General features: G+C 48.2%; 2 protein-coding genes across 3 annotated transcripts in view; both read left to right on the forward strand.

Annotated features, from left to right (window-relative positions):
* Positions 1 to 162: 162 nt before the first annotated feature.
* On the forward strand, positions 163 to 4,175 carry LOC105494938 (CCDC163 homolog). Its single transcript, XM_011763994.3, has 5 exons — positions 163 to 552; positions 597 to 674; positions 1,667 to 1,751; positions 3,293 to 3,420; positions 3,672 to 4,175. Exons 1-5 carry the CDS (start codon positions 475 to 477, stop codon positions 3,777 to 3,779), a joined length of 477 nt encoding a protein of 158 aa, XP_011762296.1. The 5' UTR covers positions 163 to 474; the 3' UTR covers positions 3,780 to 4,175.
* Positions 4,176 to 7,904: 3,729 nt separating this feature from the next.
* The window catches only part of LOC105494934 (testis associated actin remodelling kinase 2), a 151,692-nt gene continuing 143,060 nt past the window's right edge, over positions 7,905 to 16,536 (forward strand). Inside the window, exon 1 of one of the 2 annotated variants that reach the window (XM_011763972.2) lies at positions 7,905 to 8,217. The gene's annotated coding sequence lies outside the window, so the exon portion shown is untranslated. The remainder of the gene's footprint in view (positions 8,218 to 16,536) is intronic. The other variant, XM_071093975.1, reaches the window with a different exon arrangement.

Genomic DNA, 16,536 nt, shown 5'->3' on the forward strand with positions numbered 1-16,536 from the left:
AGGGAAAGGTAGTTCCGCCGCCTCCATCGCCGGTTGTGTTCGCGAGAGGCGAACTCAGTTTCCCAGGTGGCGCAGCGGCAGCCAGTCCAAAGTCGGACTTTCAAAACCAACCCGAAGTTTTGAACCCGGCGGCGGCAGTTGTCACTGGCACAGGTTTGGCGTGGTGGCGCCAGTGTACTGCTTCTGGGGAGGTCTCGACCAGGTTCTGGCACCTTCAACCCCCACCTGATATCTGCGTATCATCAGGGTATCCCGCTTTCCCGCCAGTTCCCCAAGAGCGTCCTTCCTTTCCCTAGTCCCACGATCGCAGTTTTGGTCTGATAGTGCATCCCCCTACTCCAAGTTGCATCCCCACTACCCTCTTTCCATCTAACGTGGTGGCCTTTCCTGGGCTGTACCTTGGGTATCCCCCGCTGAGAGAGTAAGCACAAGACACCAGGGAGCCAGACCCCTGCCGCTCCCCTGCCACAGGATATGAGTAGGAGCCTCAGCTGGTTTGAGCAGCTGGATGTGCTTCTCAACACTACTGATGGAAATGTGGCCCGGATTAAGGTGAGGGGTTGGTGGAAGTCCCCAGTTTGCGTGGGCAGGCTAAGGGACTCTCAGAGCTCATTGACCTGTGCAACTGTTTCTTTTGTAGCAGTGGCTGTATCCTCTTGGGGTCTCCAACTCAGGTAAGTAATGTCTCTTTCTACTTCCAAGCCCTTTCTCTTTCTGTGCCTTCCTCCAGGGCCTGTATCATCTATTACTCCTTCCAAATTCCAACTCTGTCCTTTCCTTAACTCTGTTTCCCCACACAGACCCTGCACTTAACCCTTCCTTATTCCCTCAGCCGGGAACCTGGCTGGGACCTGGATTTCCTCTCATCACTTGCCTCTGCAGTCAGGAGTCCAAGCTCAACAGCCTTGGGCTTTAGAGACTCCCACAGTCCTACAAAGACTGAGCTGCCCTGAGTCCTAGAGCCCATCCTCTCTCTGGGATGAGGTTACTATTCTCTGATCCTAGCTTCAATCTCAGGCTCAGGTGAGGCTTGGAATCCTTGGTGTGTATATGTGATGTTTGTGTGAGATGAGGATATTAGGGATTGGGAAAAGCTGTTATACAGTAGCTCATATGTTTTTTTCTGCCTGGGTAGGTGACTGAGGCCCTAAGGCAGGCAGTGCAGGGCCTGCTAGAAGAGTGAGAGCAGCAGAAGTACCAGCTCAGTATCTTGGAATGTATCTGGCCAGTTATTTTCTTCATACACACAGCTTCATACGTATGCACACAATTTTGCCACACACCTGTTGTGTGTGCACATGTGTCTTATTTTGCAAGTAGAGTATCTAGGGTCTTGTGAAACTCTTAGAGAGGATGATCCCTAACTTGTCCCACTACAGCATCACTAAGGTTGCTGCAGGGGGCCCCAAAGGGGAGGGCTCTTCTCCTGGAGCAATGCCTGGAGGAGCTGAGAAGGTAACTGCAGGGCCTTCGGAGCCAGGTGTGGGAGAAAGCCCAAGCCCAGATGCAAACAGGACCAGGAGAATGCAGTACTACCAATGGCCTTCCTCAGGAGCTGCAGACTGAGTAAGTGATAGGCAAAACCTTGCCTTCTTGAGGCCTTTGAACTTTTGGCATTCTGGGAGGCTGGTGGCCTTCTTACTCTGGATTTGTTGATTGACTCTAGAATAGCACTGCTGTCACTCCTACAGTGCTGTGGGAGGAGTCAGAGATTATGCAGAAGGAATTGAAGTTGCTGCAGTACCAGTTGAGTAAGTAAAAGGTTGGGGGTGAATATGTGTTTCCTTGTCCGCTTTTCTGGAAAGTCTTCTTCTTCTTCTTCTTTTTTTTTTTTATGAGATGGAGTCTTGCTCTGTTGCCCAGGCTCACTCTGTTGCCCAGGCTCTGTTGCAATGGCGCAATCTTGGCTCACTGCAACCTCTGCCTCCCGGGTTCAAACGATTCTTCTGCTTCAGCCTCCTGAGTAGCTGGGATTACAGGTGCCCGCCACCACGCCCGTTAAGTGGCCATGGCTCCAACTGCCTGAGCTACTGAGAAGTGTGGCCAAGTATTTTGTTGCACTCTTTGCCTCTCATGGTGTGAGTTTAGTCTTTTCAGTCAGCTTGGAAGCTTCCCAACGGCTGAGCCAGAATGTTTCTGTCTCAGTTTTCGGCAGCAGGCTGGTCACAGGCAGGGAGGGAAAAGGAAAGAAGTTGGGAACAGCCCCCTTACATTCTCTCTCATCTGCGGGCCAGCGCCAGCAACTGCTGCTGAAACTGATCTGGCTAAGGGATGACAGGCTCAGTTTGGCAGTTGGAAGGTAGGACTAGGTTCAGACTTCTCCCTGCATATTTCTCTGTGGAGGACCCTTCCTTTCTCTATCTATCCTGTTCTGCAGGGAGGCCAGGATACCCTCTCCTGCCCCTGTCTCGATTACTCTCTTCCCTGTGCTGACTCTCTCTCCAGAGCTCTTCTTCCTAACCCTTCTGCTCCCGGCCATGAGAAACTATCCTTGCCCACATGAGGGTTCCAAGTGTGCTGAAGAGGACAGTCATGGCGAGAGGTTTGGTTCCACCTGAGCCTATGATCTGGCAGATGTTGGAGCAGTTGCAAAGTGGCCAGGAAGGCAAGGGTCATACCCTGGAGGCTGCCAGGACAGAGGACCAAGATGCCTGGAGGGAACACAACCTCCTCAGGTCAGGGGGTGTGGGTGCTGTGCCAGTGGAGGGGAATTGTCTCACAGGTCAGACACTGGGGACCAAAGTTCAGCTATCCTAGATTTGGTGTGGGCTGCTGGGGGCAGTATGAGTATCTGGTTGTAGCCCATAAGGGCATTCTTTACTTGATATAGAGTCACTGAGGTACCTTTATATGTTTGGATGTTAAAGAAGGAGGAGAGATTGGCAGGGCTCAGTGGCTCACGCCTATAATCCCAGCACTTTGGGAGGCCGAGGTGGGCAGATCACCTGAGGTCAGGAGTTCAAGACCAGCCTGGCTAACATGGTGAAACCCTGTGTCTACAAAAATTAGCCGGGCATGATGGCGGGTGCCTGTAATTCCAGCTACTCGGGAGGCTGAGGTGGGAGAATCGCTTGAACCCAGGAGTCGGAGGTTGCAGTGAGCCGAGATCATGCCATTGCACTCCAGCTTGGGTGACAGAGTGAGACCCTATCTCAAAAACAAAACAAAACAAAACAAAAAAAGAGGGAAGAGACCAGAGTCCAAGCCTCAGGAAAGAGGAGAGTTCTGTGCCGGTAGGGCCCCCTTGACACATCATCATCATCTCTGTTTCTGGTTCTGTTCCCCTTTCCAGGACCTCCATACATGTTCTCCAATCTAAGCTGCCTCTGGCCACTACCTTCACCATGTCTGTTTCTTCATCTAGCTTTGAATTCAGTCTTCTGGACAGTAACAGTAGCTGGGAACTTTTATGGAAGCCAGGTGAGGATAAGGACAAGGATTCCCGTTTTGGGGGAGGCTAAATCTGAATGGTACCTGAATACCAGCTGCCTAATTATTTAACACCAGGTAGAATGGAGTCTCTGCCTTTCTGTGAATTCATTGATATCTGTTGCTATTTATCCTGTCAGTCCTGTATGTCCCTCTCTATTAGAAAGGCCTAGGGCCTAGTTCTGTGCATATCACAATGCTTGCTGATGACTTGTTTTCTCTTCCCTTTTCCTTCCTCTTAGATCCCCAGAGGAGCACCCTTTCTATACTGGAGCCCAGAAGCTTTCAGCTCCATGCCCAGAGTCTTAAGCAAGAGGGCCTATTCCTTTGGGGCCCCAAGATGCTCTTGAATGACCTGTAAGGACTCGTTAAGAGTAGTAAGATGAAGGCTTCTTTGCCCACCCTCCCCTCCAAGGCCCTGTTTCTGGACTGCCTGCCTCTACCCTCTTGATGTAGCTATTATTTGTCCTCTCTACTGAGGCTTTTCACTGCTTGCCCATCCTTGTCGCTGGGCTGCAATAAAATGGTTTAACTCTCCCTGATGTGTTTTCTATGAGTCAGCACCCACATGGGATAGAATCAGCTGTACCTGTTCATCTTCCTGTTACTTGAAGTGCTTTCTATGACCTCTACCCCTGAAATCCAAGTTCATAGACATTTATAGCTGTATCTTTTTTTTTTTTTTTTTTTGAGACAGAGTCTTGTTCTCTTGCCCAGGCTGGAGTACAGTGGTGCCATCTCAGCTCACTGCAACCTCTGCCTCCTAGGTTTAAGCGATTCTTCTGCCTCAGCCTCCCAAGTAGCTGGGATTACAGGTGTGCGCCATCACGCCTGGCTAATTTTTGTATTCTTAGGAGAGACGGGGTTTCACCATGTTGGCCAGTCTGGTCTTGAACTTCTGACCTCAAGTGATCTGCCCGCCTTGACCTCCCAAAGTGCTGGGATTACAGTTGTGAGCCACTGTGCCCAGCCTATAGCTGTACCTTCTGAGTGCAAGCTCAGTTGAACTTGAAAAGTAATGGGAGCTCCCATTCTGGTGAGGAGAATGAGGTAGGACACTACTCTGGGGCAGTAGTGCTAGGGGGATGCAAAGGAGGATGAGATATTCTGATGGGACCTGGATCTGGACAGTAGGAGGCTACCTTTTCTCATCTCCAGCTTCTGGCAATTTTTTTTTTTTTTTTTTTTTTGAGACAAGGTCTTATTCTGTTGCCCGGGCTGGAGTGCAGTGGCATGATCTGGCTCACGGAAGCCTCTGCCCCTGGACTAAAGCAATCCTCCCACCTTAGCCTCCCAAGTAATAATATATGGGACTATAGGCACACGCTATCATGCCTGGCTAAGTTTTAAATATTTTTTGTAGAGACAGGGTTTCACCATGTTGCCCAGGCTAGTCTTGAACTCCTGGGCTCAACTGATGCACCAACTTCAGGCTCCCAAAGTGTTCGGATTACAAGTGTGAGCTGCTACCATGCCTAGCCCCAGCTTCTGCTGCTTGAGGCTCTCTTTGGCATCTCCACACATCATCCTTAGCAGCCCAGATTGCATTTCTGTAGCAGCCTGTTCCCTGGTCTCTTCTTTCACTCTCTCTGCCTCTAATACAGTGGCTTTAAGAATTTTTTGGCTGTGACTTCCAGTAAGAAATACAATTTACATTGTGGCCTAGTAAATATGTGTGTAGATTTATTAACTGAAACAAAAATGTTATGATTTAATTTTTATCCTTACTAGGAGTGATACACTGATATTTTCTATTATATTTCATTAAAAAATGCCTTGTGACTAATGATCCTGATCCTTTCACTACTTGGACATCACAGAACATGAACTGCATAGGTCCACTTTTTTTTTCTTTTGAGATGGAGTTGCACTCTGTTACCCAGGCCGGAGTGCAGTGGCGAGATCACAGCTCACTGCAGCCTCAACTTCCCAAGCTCAAGCGATCCTCCCACCTCAGCCTCCCATGTAGCTGGGACGACAGGCATGCGCCACCACACCCGGCTAATTTTTTGTCCTTTTTGTAAAGATAGGGTTTCGCCATCTTGCCCAGGCTGGTCTCGAACTCCTGGGCTCAAGTGATGCTCCTGCCTCAGCTTCCCTAGTAGCTAGTACTACAGGCATGTGATACGACACCCACTAATTAAAAAAAGATTTTTGTTTGTAGAGATGTGTGTCACTATGTTGCCCAGGCTGGTCTCAAACCCTTGGGCTCAAGAGATCCTCCTACCTCAGTCTCCCAAAGCCCTTGGGATTATAGGTCTGAGCCCACACACCCAACCTCAACAGAAATATTAAACAGCAATATGGAAAATTGTTTTTTGAGCTGTCACCAGGTGGCAGCACATGATTTGTTGCCAGAAGAATGGCACCAAAAAGCCTTTGGTCAGGGGAACTGGGCTGGGGTGATCTCTCTTCTACCTTCAGAGATCCTGGGAGCTACCAATTAATCTTCCTATAACACTGCCCTGTTTAGTTTATGGTCCTGCTCAAGAATAGCACTCACAGCATAAAAAAGGACAAATTTGAATATTGGAATTTAAGCCCAACCCACATGCAGCCTCTTCTCTCTCCAATATCTCCTACCACATTTCTTTCTTTCTTTTTATATATTTTTTGGGACAGGGTCCTGCTCTGTTGTCCAGGCTGGAGTGCAGTGTCACCATCCACAGCTCACTGTATCCTTGACCTCTGGGCTCAGGTGATTTTCTGGCCTTAGCCTCCCAAGTAGCTAGGACCACAGGTACATGCCACCATTCTGGACTTTTTTTTTTTTTTTTCCTGTACAGACAGGGTCACGTTATGTTGCCCAGGCTGGTCTCGAACTCCTGGCTTCAAGTGATCCAGCTTGACCTCCCAAAGTGCTGGGATTATAGAAGTGAATCACCGTGCCTGGCCATATTTCTTTCTTTCTTTCTTTTTTTTTTTTTTGAGAGGGAGACTTGTTCTGTCGCCCAGGCTGGAGTGCAGTGGTGCGATCTCGGCTCACTGCAACTTCCGCTTCCCAGGCTCAAGCGATTCTCCTGCCTCATCCTCCCGAGTAGCTGGGACTACAGGCGCGCGCCACTACACCCGGCTAATTTTTATATTTTTAGTAGAGATGAGGTTTCACCATGTTGGCCAGGATGGTCTTGATCTTCTGACATCTTGATCCCCCTGCCTCGGCCTCCCAAAGTGGTGGGATTACAGGTGGGAGCCACTGCTCCTGGCCCTGGCCATATTTCTTAAACTTTATTGCCACCAGGAATGCATACCACCTATACTCTTCCAGGAGGATGGAAGTCTTAAGATGTCTGAAAAGGAGTCTCTAACCCCTGGGAGTGCTAATACAGTAAGTCCCATACTGCTTGCTCTTGCTGTCTTCCTGTTCCAGTCTCTTCAGGCATGAGATTATGAGCTCCTGATGTCCAGGCACATGCAAAGAGAGAATAAATATGTGCCTTGAATAGCGGGCAGAATTCTTAGTTGGGAGCAGTGGCTCACGCCTGTAATCCCTGCACTTTGGGAGGCCGACGTGGGCAGATCACTTGAGTCCAGGAGTCACAGACCTGGGCAACATGGCAAACCCCACCTCTACAAAATATACAAAAAATTAGTCGGGCATGCTGGCGTGCCCCTGTAGTCCCAGCTACCCGGGGAGGCTGAGTTGGGAGGATCACCTCAGTCCAGGAGTTTGAGGCTGTAAGTGAGCCATGATCGCGCCACTGCACTCCATCCTGGGCGACAGAGTGAGACCCTTCTTAAAAAAAAAAAAAACCAACAGAACAAACAAAAAATCCCGACTTATTCCCCACCAGCTTTCTTTCAAAATCTGTTTTCAAGCTAGCTGAAGTGTTACCTCCAAGCCTTCACTTAACCGAATCTCATAGTCCTGATTAATTTCTTCCCTAGCATTTTGTTTAGCTCTACTGATTGCTCTTACTATTTCAAGTCGCTATTATTTATATATTTTTTCCTCCTCACTATACTGAGATCCTGCGGGACGCCGCATTCTTACCGCTTTTCCTTACTCAGCTATACCTTGACCAACCCGAAAGCCGCGCCAGTCTAGTCCATTTTCAATTGGCTTTATCAATTACCAATCATTTCTGTGTTTAACATTTTTATTGGTCCATCTTGTGTTTACTTCCCCGCCCTCTAAGAGGCTCCTGGACTTGAGTTTCCCCCAGGTGTATTCCCTCCTCCTCCGTTCCGTCTTTCCCACACACTGCTTCTTCTGTTTTTACCTCGACTTCCTTCCTATTGGTTCCCTTCGTCCTCCGGAGTTGGCGCCTACGGCTGTTGATTGGCTTTTCTGGACGCCCATTGTGCCCACCCTCATACCACGTGGCATTCCTAGCGCTAATTGGGTAATCCCACTAGCTCGTTTATCAGGAGTTGACGGTTGATTGGCTACTCTGAGGGAGGGCTTGAGGGAGGGGCGTGGTCAAGCGAGACACCGCCCCCAGCCCCCCTGCTGGGCCCGGTAGGCGTTTCAGTCTCTCGCGGCCCGGGAGCTCAGCAGAGTTACCAGCTGCCCTCTTGGTTTCGCTGGTCGGATTGTCCTCCTGGCCCCGCCAAACAGGCGGGGGGAGCGGCCCCTACTGTGGGGCCATGGCAGTGGTCTCCTCGTTCTCCGCCGCCACTAGCCCAGCTGAGTCGCCGGCTTCTGCGCTAGGGGCTCCCACCGCCTCCGCAGGCTAAGGAGCCGCTGCCACCAACGAGCTGTGAGGGTTACTATGCTCCCTCTTTGCCGGCGTCTCCTCCTCTCGCCCGCGCACGCACCCCTCTGGCTGCTCAGTCCTGCCTCAGGTAACATGAAGAGAGGACGGGGGACACAAACCCGGGCATCCTGCCCGGCCCGCGCGCGCGGCCGCTCCACCTCCTCTGCCCCGGAGCAGAGGCGCCTGCGCCCCTCCGCACACGACGGGACCCCTCGGCTTCCCAGAGGTCCCCCTCTCAGCGGCGGCGGACGTTCCCTTCTCGGCCGCTTTCCCCTTTCCTTCTCACTTCCCTCAGGCTCCCCGCCACGTCTGCTCCCCCTTAGAACCTGGGAATCCATTAGAAGTTACCTCGCTCGCGTTAGGGATCTTTCGTTTCTCGGAAAACTCTTGTTTCAGAGACTTCCAGCTCCCCACTGAGCGCCTCCCTGCTCGCATACCCGCTCCGGCCTCAGAGTTCTGGGTTCCTTCACTTGACTTCCCTCCGACACACTCTTCCCTTGAAAACGATCACCTCTACCCGGGAAAACACTTCCCTCCCCTCAGACCCTACTGCCTTCCCCCTCTTCTTTCCTCCCTTGTCATCATCTCCCTTCCTTTCCCCTCTCTGCTTTTTACTCTTCACTATGAAGACTGGACTAAGCCAGTGTTCAGATTTCGCTACAAGTGCAACCCAGGTTTGTGTAATTTAAAAATCTTTAAATTGTATACCTCTGAGAAGAACTTGCTGAGGAATTTGGACTTTATGCTGCAGGCATGGAGAGCCGTTGAAGGTTTGGTAAGCAGGAGCTTGGTATGATTGCATTATCTCTGGTGAAAATATAGAGGAAGGATTGAAAATGAAGACCGTGTGCAGGCGGAAAGGCCAGGTAGGCAGAAAACGAGTGTGCTCATCTAGGCGGGAGGGAATGGCACGAAATTCCAAGAGGTTTCAAAATAGATTTGAGAGGAATAGTAGGAAGTTTCTGACATGGCTGATGGTGTGAATCGGTAGTGTTAATTGAAATAGGGAACATAGTCTCCGGTCATACCACCCTCAACGCGCCTGATCTCGTCTGAAATAGGGAGCATAAAGAAGCAATTTTGAGGGAAGGTAATGAATTTGGTTTTGAACAAGTTAACTTTCAGGATTTTTTTTTTTTTTTTTCTGACGAAGTCTCGTTCTGTCACCCAGGCTGGACTGCAGTGGCGCGATCTCAGCCCACTACAACCTCCTCCTCCCAGGTTCACGCGATTCTCCTGCCTCAGACTACCGAGTAGCTGGGATTACAGGCATGCGCCACCACACCCGACTAATTTTTGTATTTTTAGCAGAGACGGGATTTCCCCACTTTGGCTAGGCTGGTCTCGAAAGTCTGACCTCAGGTGATCCGCCCACCTCGGCCTCCCACAGTGCTGGGATTACAGACGTGAGCCACTGCTCCCAGCCGAGTTTGAGGTGTTTTTATTTCACTGTGGGTAGCTGGAAATTTGGGTCTGAAAATTGGGAGAAAGCTTGGAGCTGGATACATAAATTTTGAGGGTCAAGAGAATATATGGGGGATATTTGTATGCCTTAGTATTTGGAATGGTAATACTGAAAGATGAGAAGAGCTGTGGACCAGAAGGAGCATCATTGTTTGAAAGGTAATAGACACTGAAAAAGAGAGATTAAAGGAATGGGACAAGAACTAGAACATAACAGCATTATAATAGGAGCCAAAGAAAGGATTTCAAGAAGGGAGGGGGATGACTATCAATGTCATGTGTTCCCGAGGTCCAGCTGAATGAGAATTAAGAAGCTTTTTTTTTTTCTTTGGTGGCAGGGTCTCACTCTGTCGCCCAGGCTGGAGTGCAGTGGTGCAATCTCGGATCCTCAGCCTTCTGAGTAGCTGGCATCACAGGCAGGAGCCACCACACCCAGATAATTTTTTGTATTTTTTTGTAGAGACGAGGTTTCTCTGTATTGCCCAGGCTGGTCTCGAACTCCTGAGTTCAAAGCTGTCTGCCTTCCCTGGCCTCCCAAAGAGCTGGGGTTACAGGCATGAGCCATCATGCCTGGCCTGCCCTGAATTTAGCAATCAGGAGTCACTTGTTTCCTCTGAAATGCAGTTTTGATAGGGTGGGGATGGCAAAGAAGGCAGTAGTGAGATCATGTTGGATTGAGGAAGAAATTAGTAAAATTATTCTCCAGAGTTTGGCTGTGAAGAAGAGCTGCTTCTAGTGAAACTCATTTTTATTGAGAATATACTATATGCCAGGAACATAAAGATGCTTTATAGATCACAACAGCCTTGTGGTTAATATGTCAGTCAGTGTCCCTCTTTTACAGTTGAGAATACTGTGGATAAGGATTTGAGCAGGTATGTCAAGTTCTGAAACCTGTGTTCTTTCCATTATGGCACATGTGTGTTTTTCTTTTCAGTACAGATGAAACAGTTCTGTAAGTGAGGGGAAAGTTTATCTAGGAAATATGTCAGTCAGGCATTTCGTCCTTTGACATGAAAAGGATAGAAGTGAAGACGGATAATGATGTGGTAGAAGAGAAGGAAAGTGAGGGAGTTTGACAGATGGCCTTATTGATGTGATCACTAATCTATGGAGAAGTCAGTTTGGAGACTGAAGACACTATGGTGAGTTTCTGACTTGAGTCAGAATCTTTATGTTCCTGGAGGCTGAGGTTGCGGGGAGTGGAGATTGTGCCACTGCACTCCAGCGGGCGGGGTGGGGAAGCAAAAGAAACTCAGGAGCTAAAAGATTGTTGACCACATTGAGGGTCCCACTACTTAGAAATAATATGGCTGGGCGCGGTGGCTCACGCCTATAATCCCAGCACTTTGGGAGGCCGAGACGGGCAGATCACAAGGTCAGGAGATTGAGACCATCCTGGCTAACCCGGTGAAACCCCGTCTCTACTAAAAAATACAAAAAACTAGCCGGGCGAGGTGGCAGGCGGCTGTAGTCCCAGCTACTCGGGAGGCTGAGGCAGGAGAATGGCGTAAACGCGGGAGGCGGAGCTTGCAGTGAGCTGAGATCCGGCCACTGCACTCCAGTCTGGGCGACAGAGCGAGACTCCGTCTCAAAAAAAAAAAAAAAAAAAAAAAGAAATAATATATTTGTAATGGGCCCAGTAGCATGGATTTTACACTTTATTCAACAACTTAAGAATAGTAGGACAAAAAAGATGGTTGGATTGATTCAAAATTGAAACTTGCAGGACAGAAAGATAAAATGGGAAGCAACTTTACACTGCTATTGATAGTGTAGGAGATATGTTTGATTCCAAGGGACCAAGCTGGGAGTGATAAGAAGCAAAATCTGTAGGGAGGCTGGTGTACTTAGAGAATAAAAAGACAATCAGAAATGTGGTTGAAGACCAGATTTTGTAAGAAATCTATAATTGGACAGCTCAGAGTTCATTATTTCAAGGTAAAGACAAAAACTGGCTTAATTGTCTCAATGCTGTTGAAAGGGAACGGAGGAGGTCAGGCGCGGTGGCTCACACCTATAATCCCAGCACTTTGGGAGGCTGATGCAGGTGGATCACGAGGTCAGGAGATCGAGACCATTCTGGCTAACACTGTGAAACCCCGTCTCTACTAAAAATACAAAAAATTAGCCGGGCGTGGTGGCAGGCGCCTGTAGTCCCAGCTACTCGGGAGACTGAGGCAGGAGAATGGTGTGAACCCAGGAGGTGGAGCTTGCGGTGAGCCGAGATCACACCACTGCACTCCAGCCTGGGCGACAGAGCGAGACTCTGTCCCCCCCAAAAAAAAAAATTAGCTGGGTGCGTTTGTGGGCACCTGTAGTCCCAGCTACTCGGGAGGCTGAGGCAGGAGAATGGTGTGAACCCAGGAGGCAGAGCTTGCAGTGAGCCGAGATAGTGCCACTGCAGTCCGGCCTGGGTGAAAGAGTGAGACTCCATCTCAAAAAAAAAAAAAAAAGGGAATGGAGGTGTAGGTTATTGAAGTAGTGGGAGATTAAGGGGCTGTGTTGAATATGTCATCTATATGAATGTCACAGTTGTCCAGCATGATAGCAGGAGATTGAGCAGAGGAGATAGTAAGTCCTGCAGGTGAGCCTGCTCACCCAGGAGGGACCCAGAGTTGGATTGGTGGTTCCTTGGCACTTGTTGAAAAGTAGTACCAAATGGTACAGATGTTTGTATATGAATTAATGGTGATATCCTCAGATACTTGATGCTCTGGATGTATGATGTGTTATTCTCTCTTACAGATATATGTTTGGGATAGACCTTCAAACATAAAAATTCCTTTGTAAGCTTGACATATGATGGGCTTTGATTCTGTTTAAAATATATGTGCTGGCTGGGTGCAGTGGCTCACGCTTGTAATCCCACCACTTTGAGAGTCTGAGGTGGGTGGATCACCTGAGGTCGGGAGTTCAAGACCACCCTGACCAACATGGAGAAATTCCGTCTCTACTAAAAAATAAAAATAAAAAGATTAGCCGGGCATGGTGGCACATGTGTGTAATCCTAGCTACTTGGGAGGCTGAGGCGGGAGAATTGCATGAACCTGGGAGGTGGAGGTTGTGGTTAGCCGAGATCGTGCCACTGCACTCCAGCCTGGGCAACAAGAGCGAAACTCCGTCTCAAAAAAAAAAAAAAAAGTATATATATATGTGTGCTGGGAGGCTAGGGACTCTCTACCTCAGGATCCTCAGTAACATTTTTTTTTATGGTTTTAGTTAATTGTGTGTGTGTATATGTGTGTGTGTTTTTTTTAATGGAGTCTTGCTCTGTCGCCCAGGCTGGAGTGCAGTGGTGAGATCTCGGGCTAATTTTTGTATTTTTTGTAGAGACGGGGTTTCACCATGTTGGCCAGGCTGGTCTCAAACAGTTTTAGTTAATTGTAAAAATAAAATTGCACATTTACATGTGCTTATCCCGAACTTATTTTGAGGAGAAAACTGACTTGCTTTTATGCTTTCTTCCCTGTATAAAAGTATTTACAGATATATTCTTAGTGTCATACATTTCATTTTGTTTTGCAAAAAGAATGTAGTGTTGGAATTTGAAACCTATGATAAGGGCATTTATGGGAATTTCATCTCCTTCTAGTAGATGAAGCCCAATTATTACATTGTATTGTGTGGGTGATGGTGAATGTTTTGACCCAACAATGGCTATTATACTATTTACCAAGTCATCATATGGAGATGACTTCAGTGTAGTCTCACTAGTGTTATTTTCCCTGAACAATCAGAGGCAGTGGCTGTTTCAGAGAAAAGCCTGCTTGTAATAAGTTTTATGTCTTCCATTCCTGAAAATTTCCAAAAGGCTGTGTGATAAAAGGAAAAGAACATTAGGAAAATCTTAGTCGTATTCAACTCTGTTGTTATTAACTATATGATGGTTAATACAAAGGCAAATTACTTATTTTTTGTGGGCTTTAGTTTCTTTTTTAAAGACACATTTAATCTTTGAATAGATAATACATTCAACTGATTATTAAATGTAAACATTTTTTAATATATAAATTTAGGGCTGGGTGCTGTGGCTCATGCCTGTAATCCTAGCACTTTGGGAGGCTGAGGCAGGTGGATTACTTGAGGTCAGGAGTTTGAGACCAGCCTGGCCAAAATAGTGAAACACCCTCTACTAAAAATATGAAACATTAGCTGGGTGAGGTGGCATGCGCCTGCTATCTCAGCTACTTGGGAGGCTGAGACAGGAGAATCGCTTGTACCCGGGAGGTGGAGGTTGCAGTGAGCCAATATCATGCCACTGTACTGCAGTCTAGGCGACAGAGTGAGACTCTGTCTCAAAAAATATATAAAAAAATAAATAAAATAAACAAATTTATATAACAGTGAAAAGTCGGTCGGGCGCGGTGGCTCATGCCTGTAATCCCAGCACTTTGGGAGGCCGAGTCGGGCGGATCACGAGGTCCAGAGATCTAGACCATTCTGGCTAACACGGTCAAACCCTTCTGTACCAAAAATACAAAAAATTACTGGGTCGTGGTGGCGCATGCCTGTAGTCCCAGCTACTCAGGAAGCAGGGGCGTGAACCTGGGAGGCGGAGCTTACAGTGAGCCGAGATCGCGCCACCGCACTCCAGCCTGAGCAACAGAGAGACTTCGTCTCAAAAAACAAAAAACAGTGAAAAGTTTTCCTCCCATCCCTGTTCCTTATTAACCTGGTTCCATGCCCTCTCCCAAACACTTTGAATAGTCTCTTTATATTCTTTTAGATTTTCTTTTTTCTTTTTCTTTTCTTTTTTTTTTTTTGAGACGGAGTCTCACTCTGTCGCCCAGGCTGGTGCAGTGGCTCAATCTCGGCTCTTGCAACTTCCACCTCCCGGGTTCAAGCTATTCTCCAGCCTCAGCCTCCTGAATAGCTGGGATTACAGGCACCTGCCACTACGCCTTGCTAATGTTTGTATTTTTAGTACAGACAGGGTTTCACCATGTTGGTCAGGCTGGTCTCAAACTCCTGACCTCAGGTGATCCACCCGGCTCGGCCTCCCAAAGTGCTGAAATTACAGGCTTGAGCCACCGCGCCGGCTCCGGCTAATTTTTTTTATTTTTAGTAGACACGTGGTTTCACTGTGTTGGCCAGGCTAGACTTGAACCCCTGACCTCAAGTGATCTGCCCACCTCAGCCTCCCGAAGTGCTAGGATTATAGGCATGAGCCATCGTGCCCAGCCTCTTTTAGACTTTCTTTAGGCAAATGCTTACAAATAAGAATATACGGCTGGGTGTCGTGGCTGATGCCTGTAACTCCAGCACTTTGGGCGGTGGAGGCTGGTGGGTCACCTGAGGTCAGGAGTTTGAGACCAGCGTGGCCAACACCGTGAAACCCTGTCTCTACTAAATACAAAAATTAACTAGGTGTGGTGGCAGGTGCCTGTAGTCTTAGTTACTCGGGAGGCCGAGGTAGGACAATCACTTGAACCTGGGAGGTGGAGGTTGCAGTGAGCTGAGATTGCCCGCCACTGTACTCCAGCTTAGGCGACAAGAGGGAGACTCCATCTCCAAAAAAAAAAAAAAAAAAAAAAGTACCGTTGGCCCTTGAACAAAACAGGGGTTGGGAAGCCAACCCCTGTGCAGTAGAAAATCCAGGTATAATTTTTTTCTTTTTTTTTTTTTTTTGAGACAATCTCTTGCTGTTGTGCAGGCTGGAGTGCAGTGGCAGGATCATGGCTCTCTGCAGACTCAACTTCATAGACTCAAGTGATCCTCCCCTTTTAGCCTCCTGAATGAGTAGCTGGGACCACAGGTGCATGCCACCATGCCTGGCTAATTTTTTTTTTTGTAGAGACAGGGCCTCCCTATGTTGCCTAGGCTGGTCTCAAACTCCTGGGCATCAACAATCGTCCCATTTCAATGCCTCCCAAAGTGCTGGAATTACTGGCATGAGCCACTGTGCCTTGGCCCCAAGTATAATTTTTGACCCCCCTCCGCCGCCCCCTCCCGGCAAAACTTAACTACTGCTGTTGTTGTTGGTATTGCATAGCCTGGCTTCTTTAATTTCCTTTTTTTTTTTTTTTTTTTTGAAATGGAGTTTTGTTCTTGCCCAAACTGGAGAGCAATGATCTGATCTCAGCTCACTGCAACCTCCACCTCCTGGGTTCAAGCAATTCTCCTGCCTCAGATTCCCGAGTAGCTGGGATTACAGGGGCCCGCCACCACACCCAGTTAATTTTTGTATTTTTTTTTTTTTTGAGACGGAGTCTCACTCTGTCGCCCGGGTTGGAGTGCAGTGGCCGGATCTCAGCTCACTGCAAGCTCTGCCTCCCGGGTTTACGCCATTCTCCTGCCTCAGCCTCCCGAGTAGCTGGGACTACAGGCACCCGCCACCTTGCCCGGCTAGTTTTTTTTTTTTTTTTTTTTTTGTATTTTTTTTTTAGTAGAGAGGGGGTTTCACCGTGTTAGCCAGGATGGTCTCGATCTCCTGGCCTCCCAAAGTGCTCGGATTAACAGGCTTGAGCCACCGCACCTGGCCAATTTTTGTATTTTTAGTAGAGACAGGGTTTCACCATGTTGGCCAGGCTGGTTTCAAACTCCTGACTTCAGGTGATCCACCCTCCTCGGCCTCCCAGCGTGCCTGGATTACAGGCCGGAGCAACCATGCCTGGCCCCAGGTATAATTTTTGACCTCCCCCAAAACTTAACCGCTGCTGCTGTTTGGCATTGCATAGTCTGGCTTCATGAATTTCCTTTTTTTTTTTTTTTTTTTAAGTGGCTGACCACTACTGCTGCAGATCTCAATCTGTGGTATACATCACGCAATTCAAAATTTTTTTTATTTATTTTTTTGAGGCAGGGGCCGTTGCCCAGGCTGGAGTGCAGTGGTCTGATCATAGCTTACTATGGCCTCTTCCTCCCAGGCTCAAGCCATCCTCCCATCTCAGTAGCTGGGACTACAGGTGTGTGTCACCACTCCAGGATAATTTTTTATTTT

The sequence above is a fragment of the Macaca nemestrina genome, chromosome 1 (genome assembly GCF_043159975.1).
Source record: "Macaca nemestrina isolate mMacNem1 chromosome 1, mMacNem.hap1, whole genome shotgun sequence".
NCBI lineage: Eukaryota > Metazoa > Chordata > Mammalia > Primates > Cercopithecidae > Macaca > Macaca nemestrina.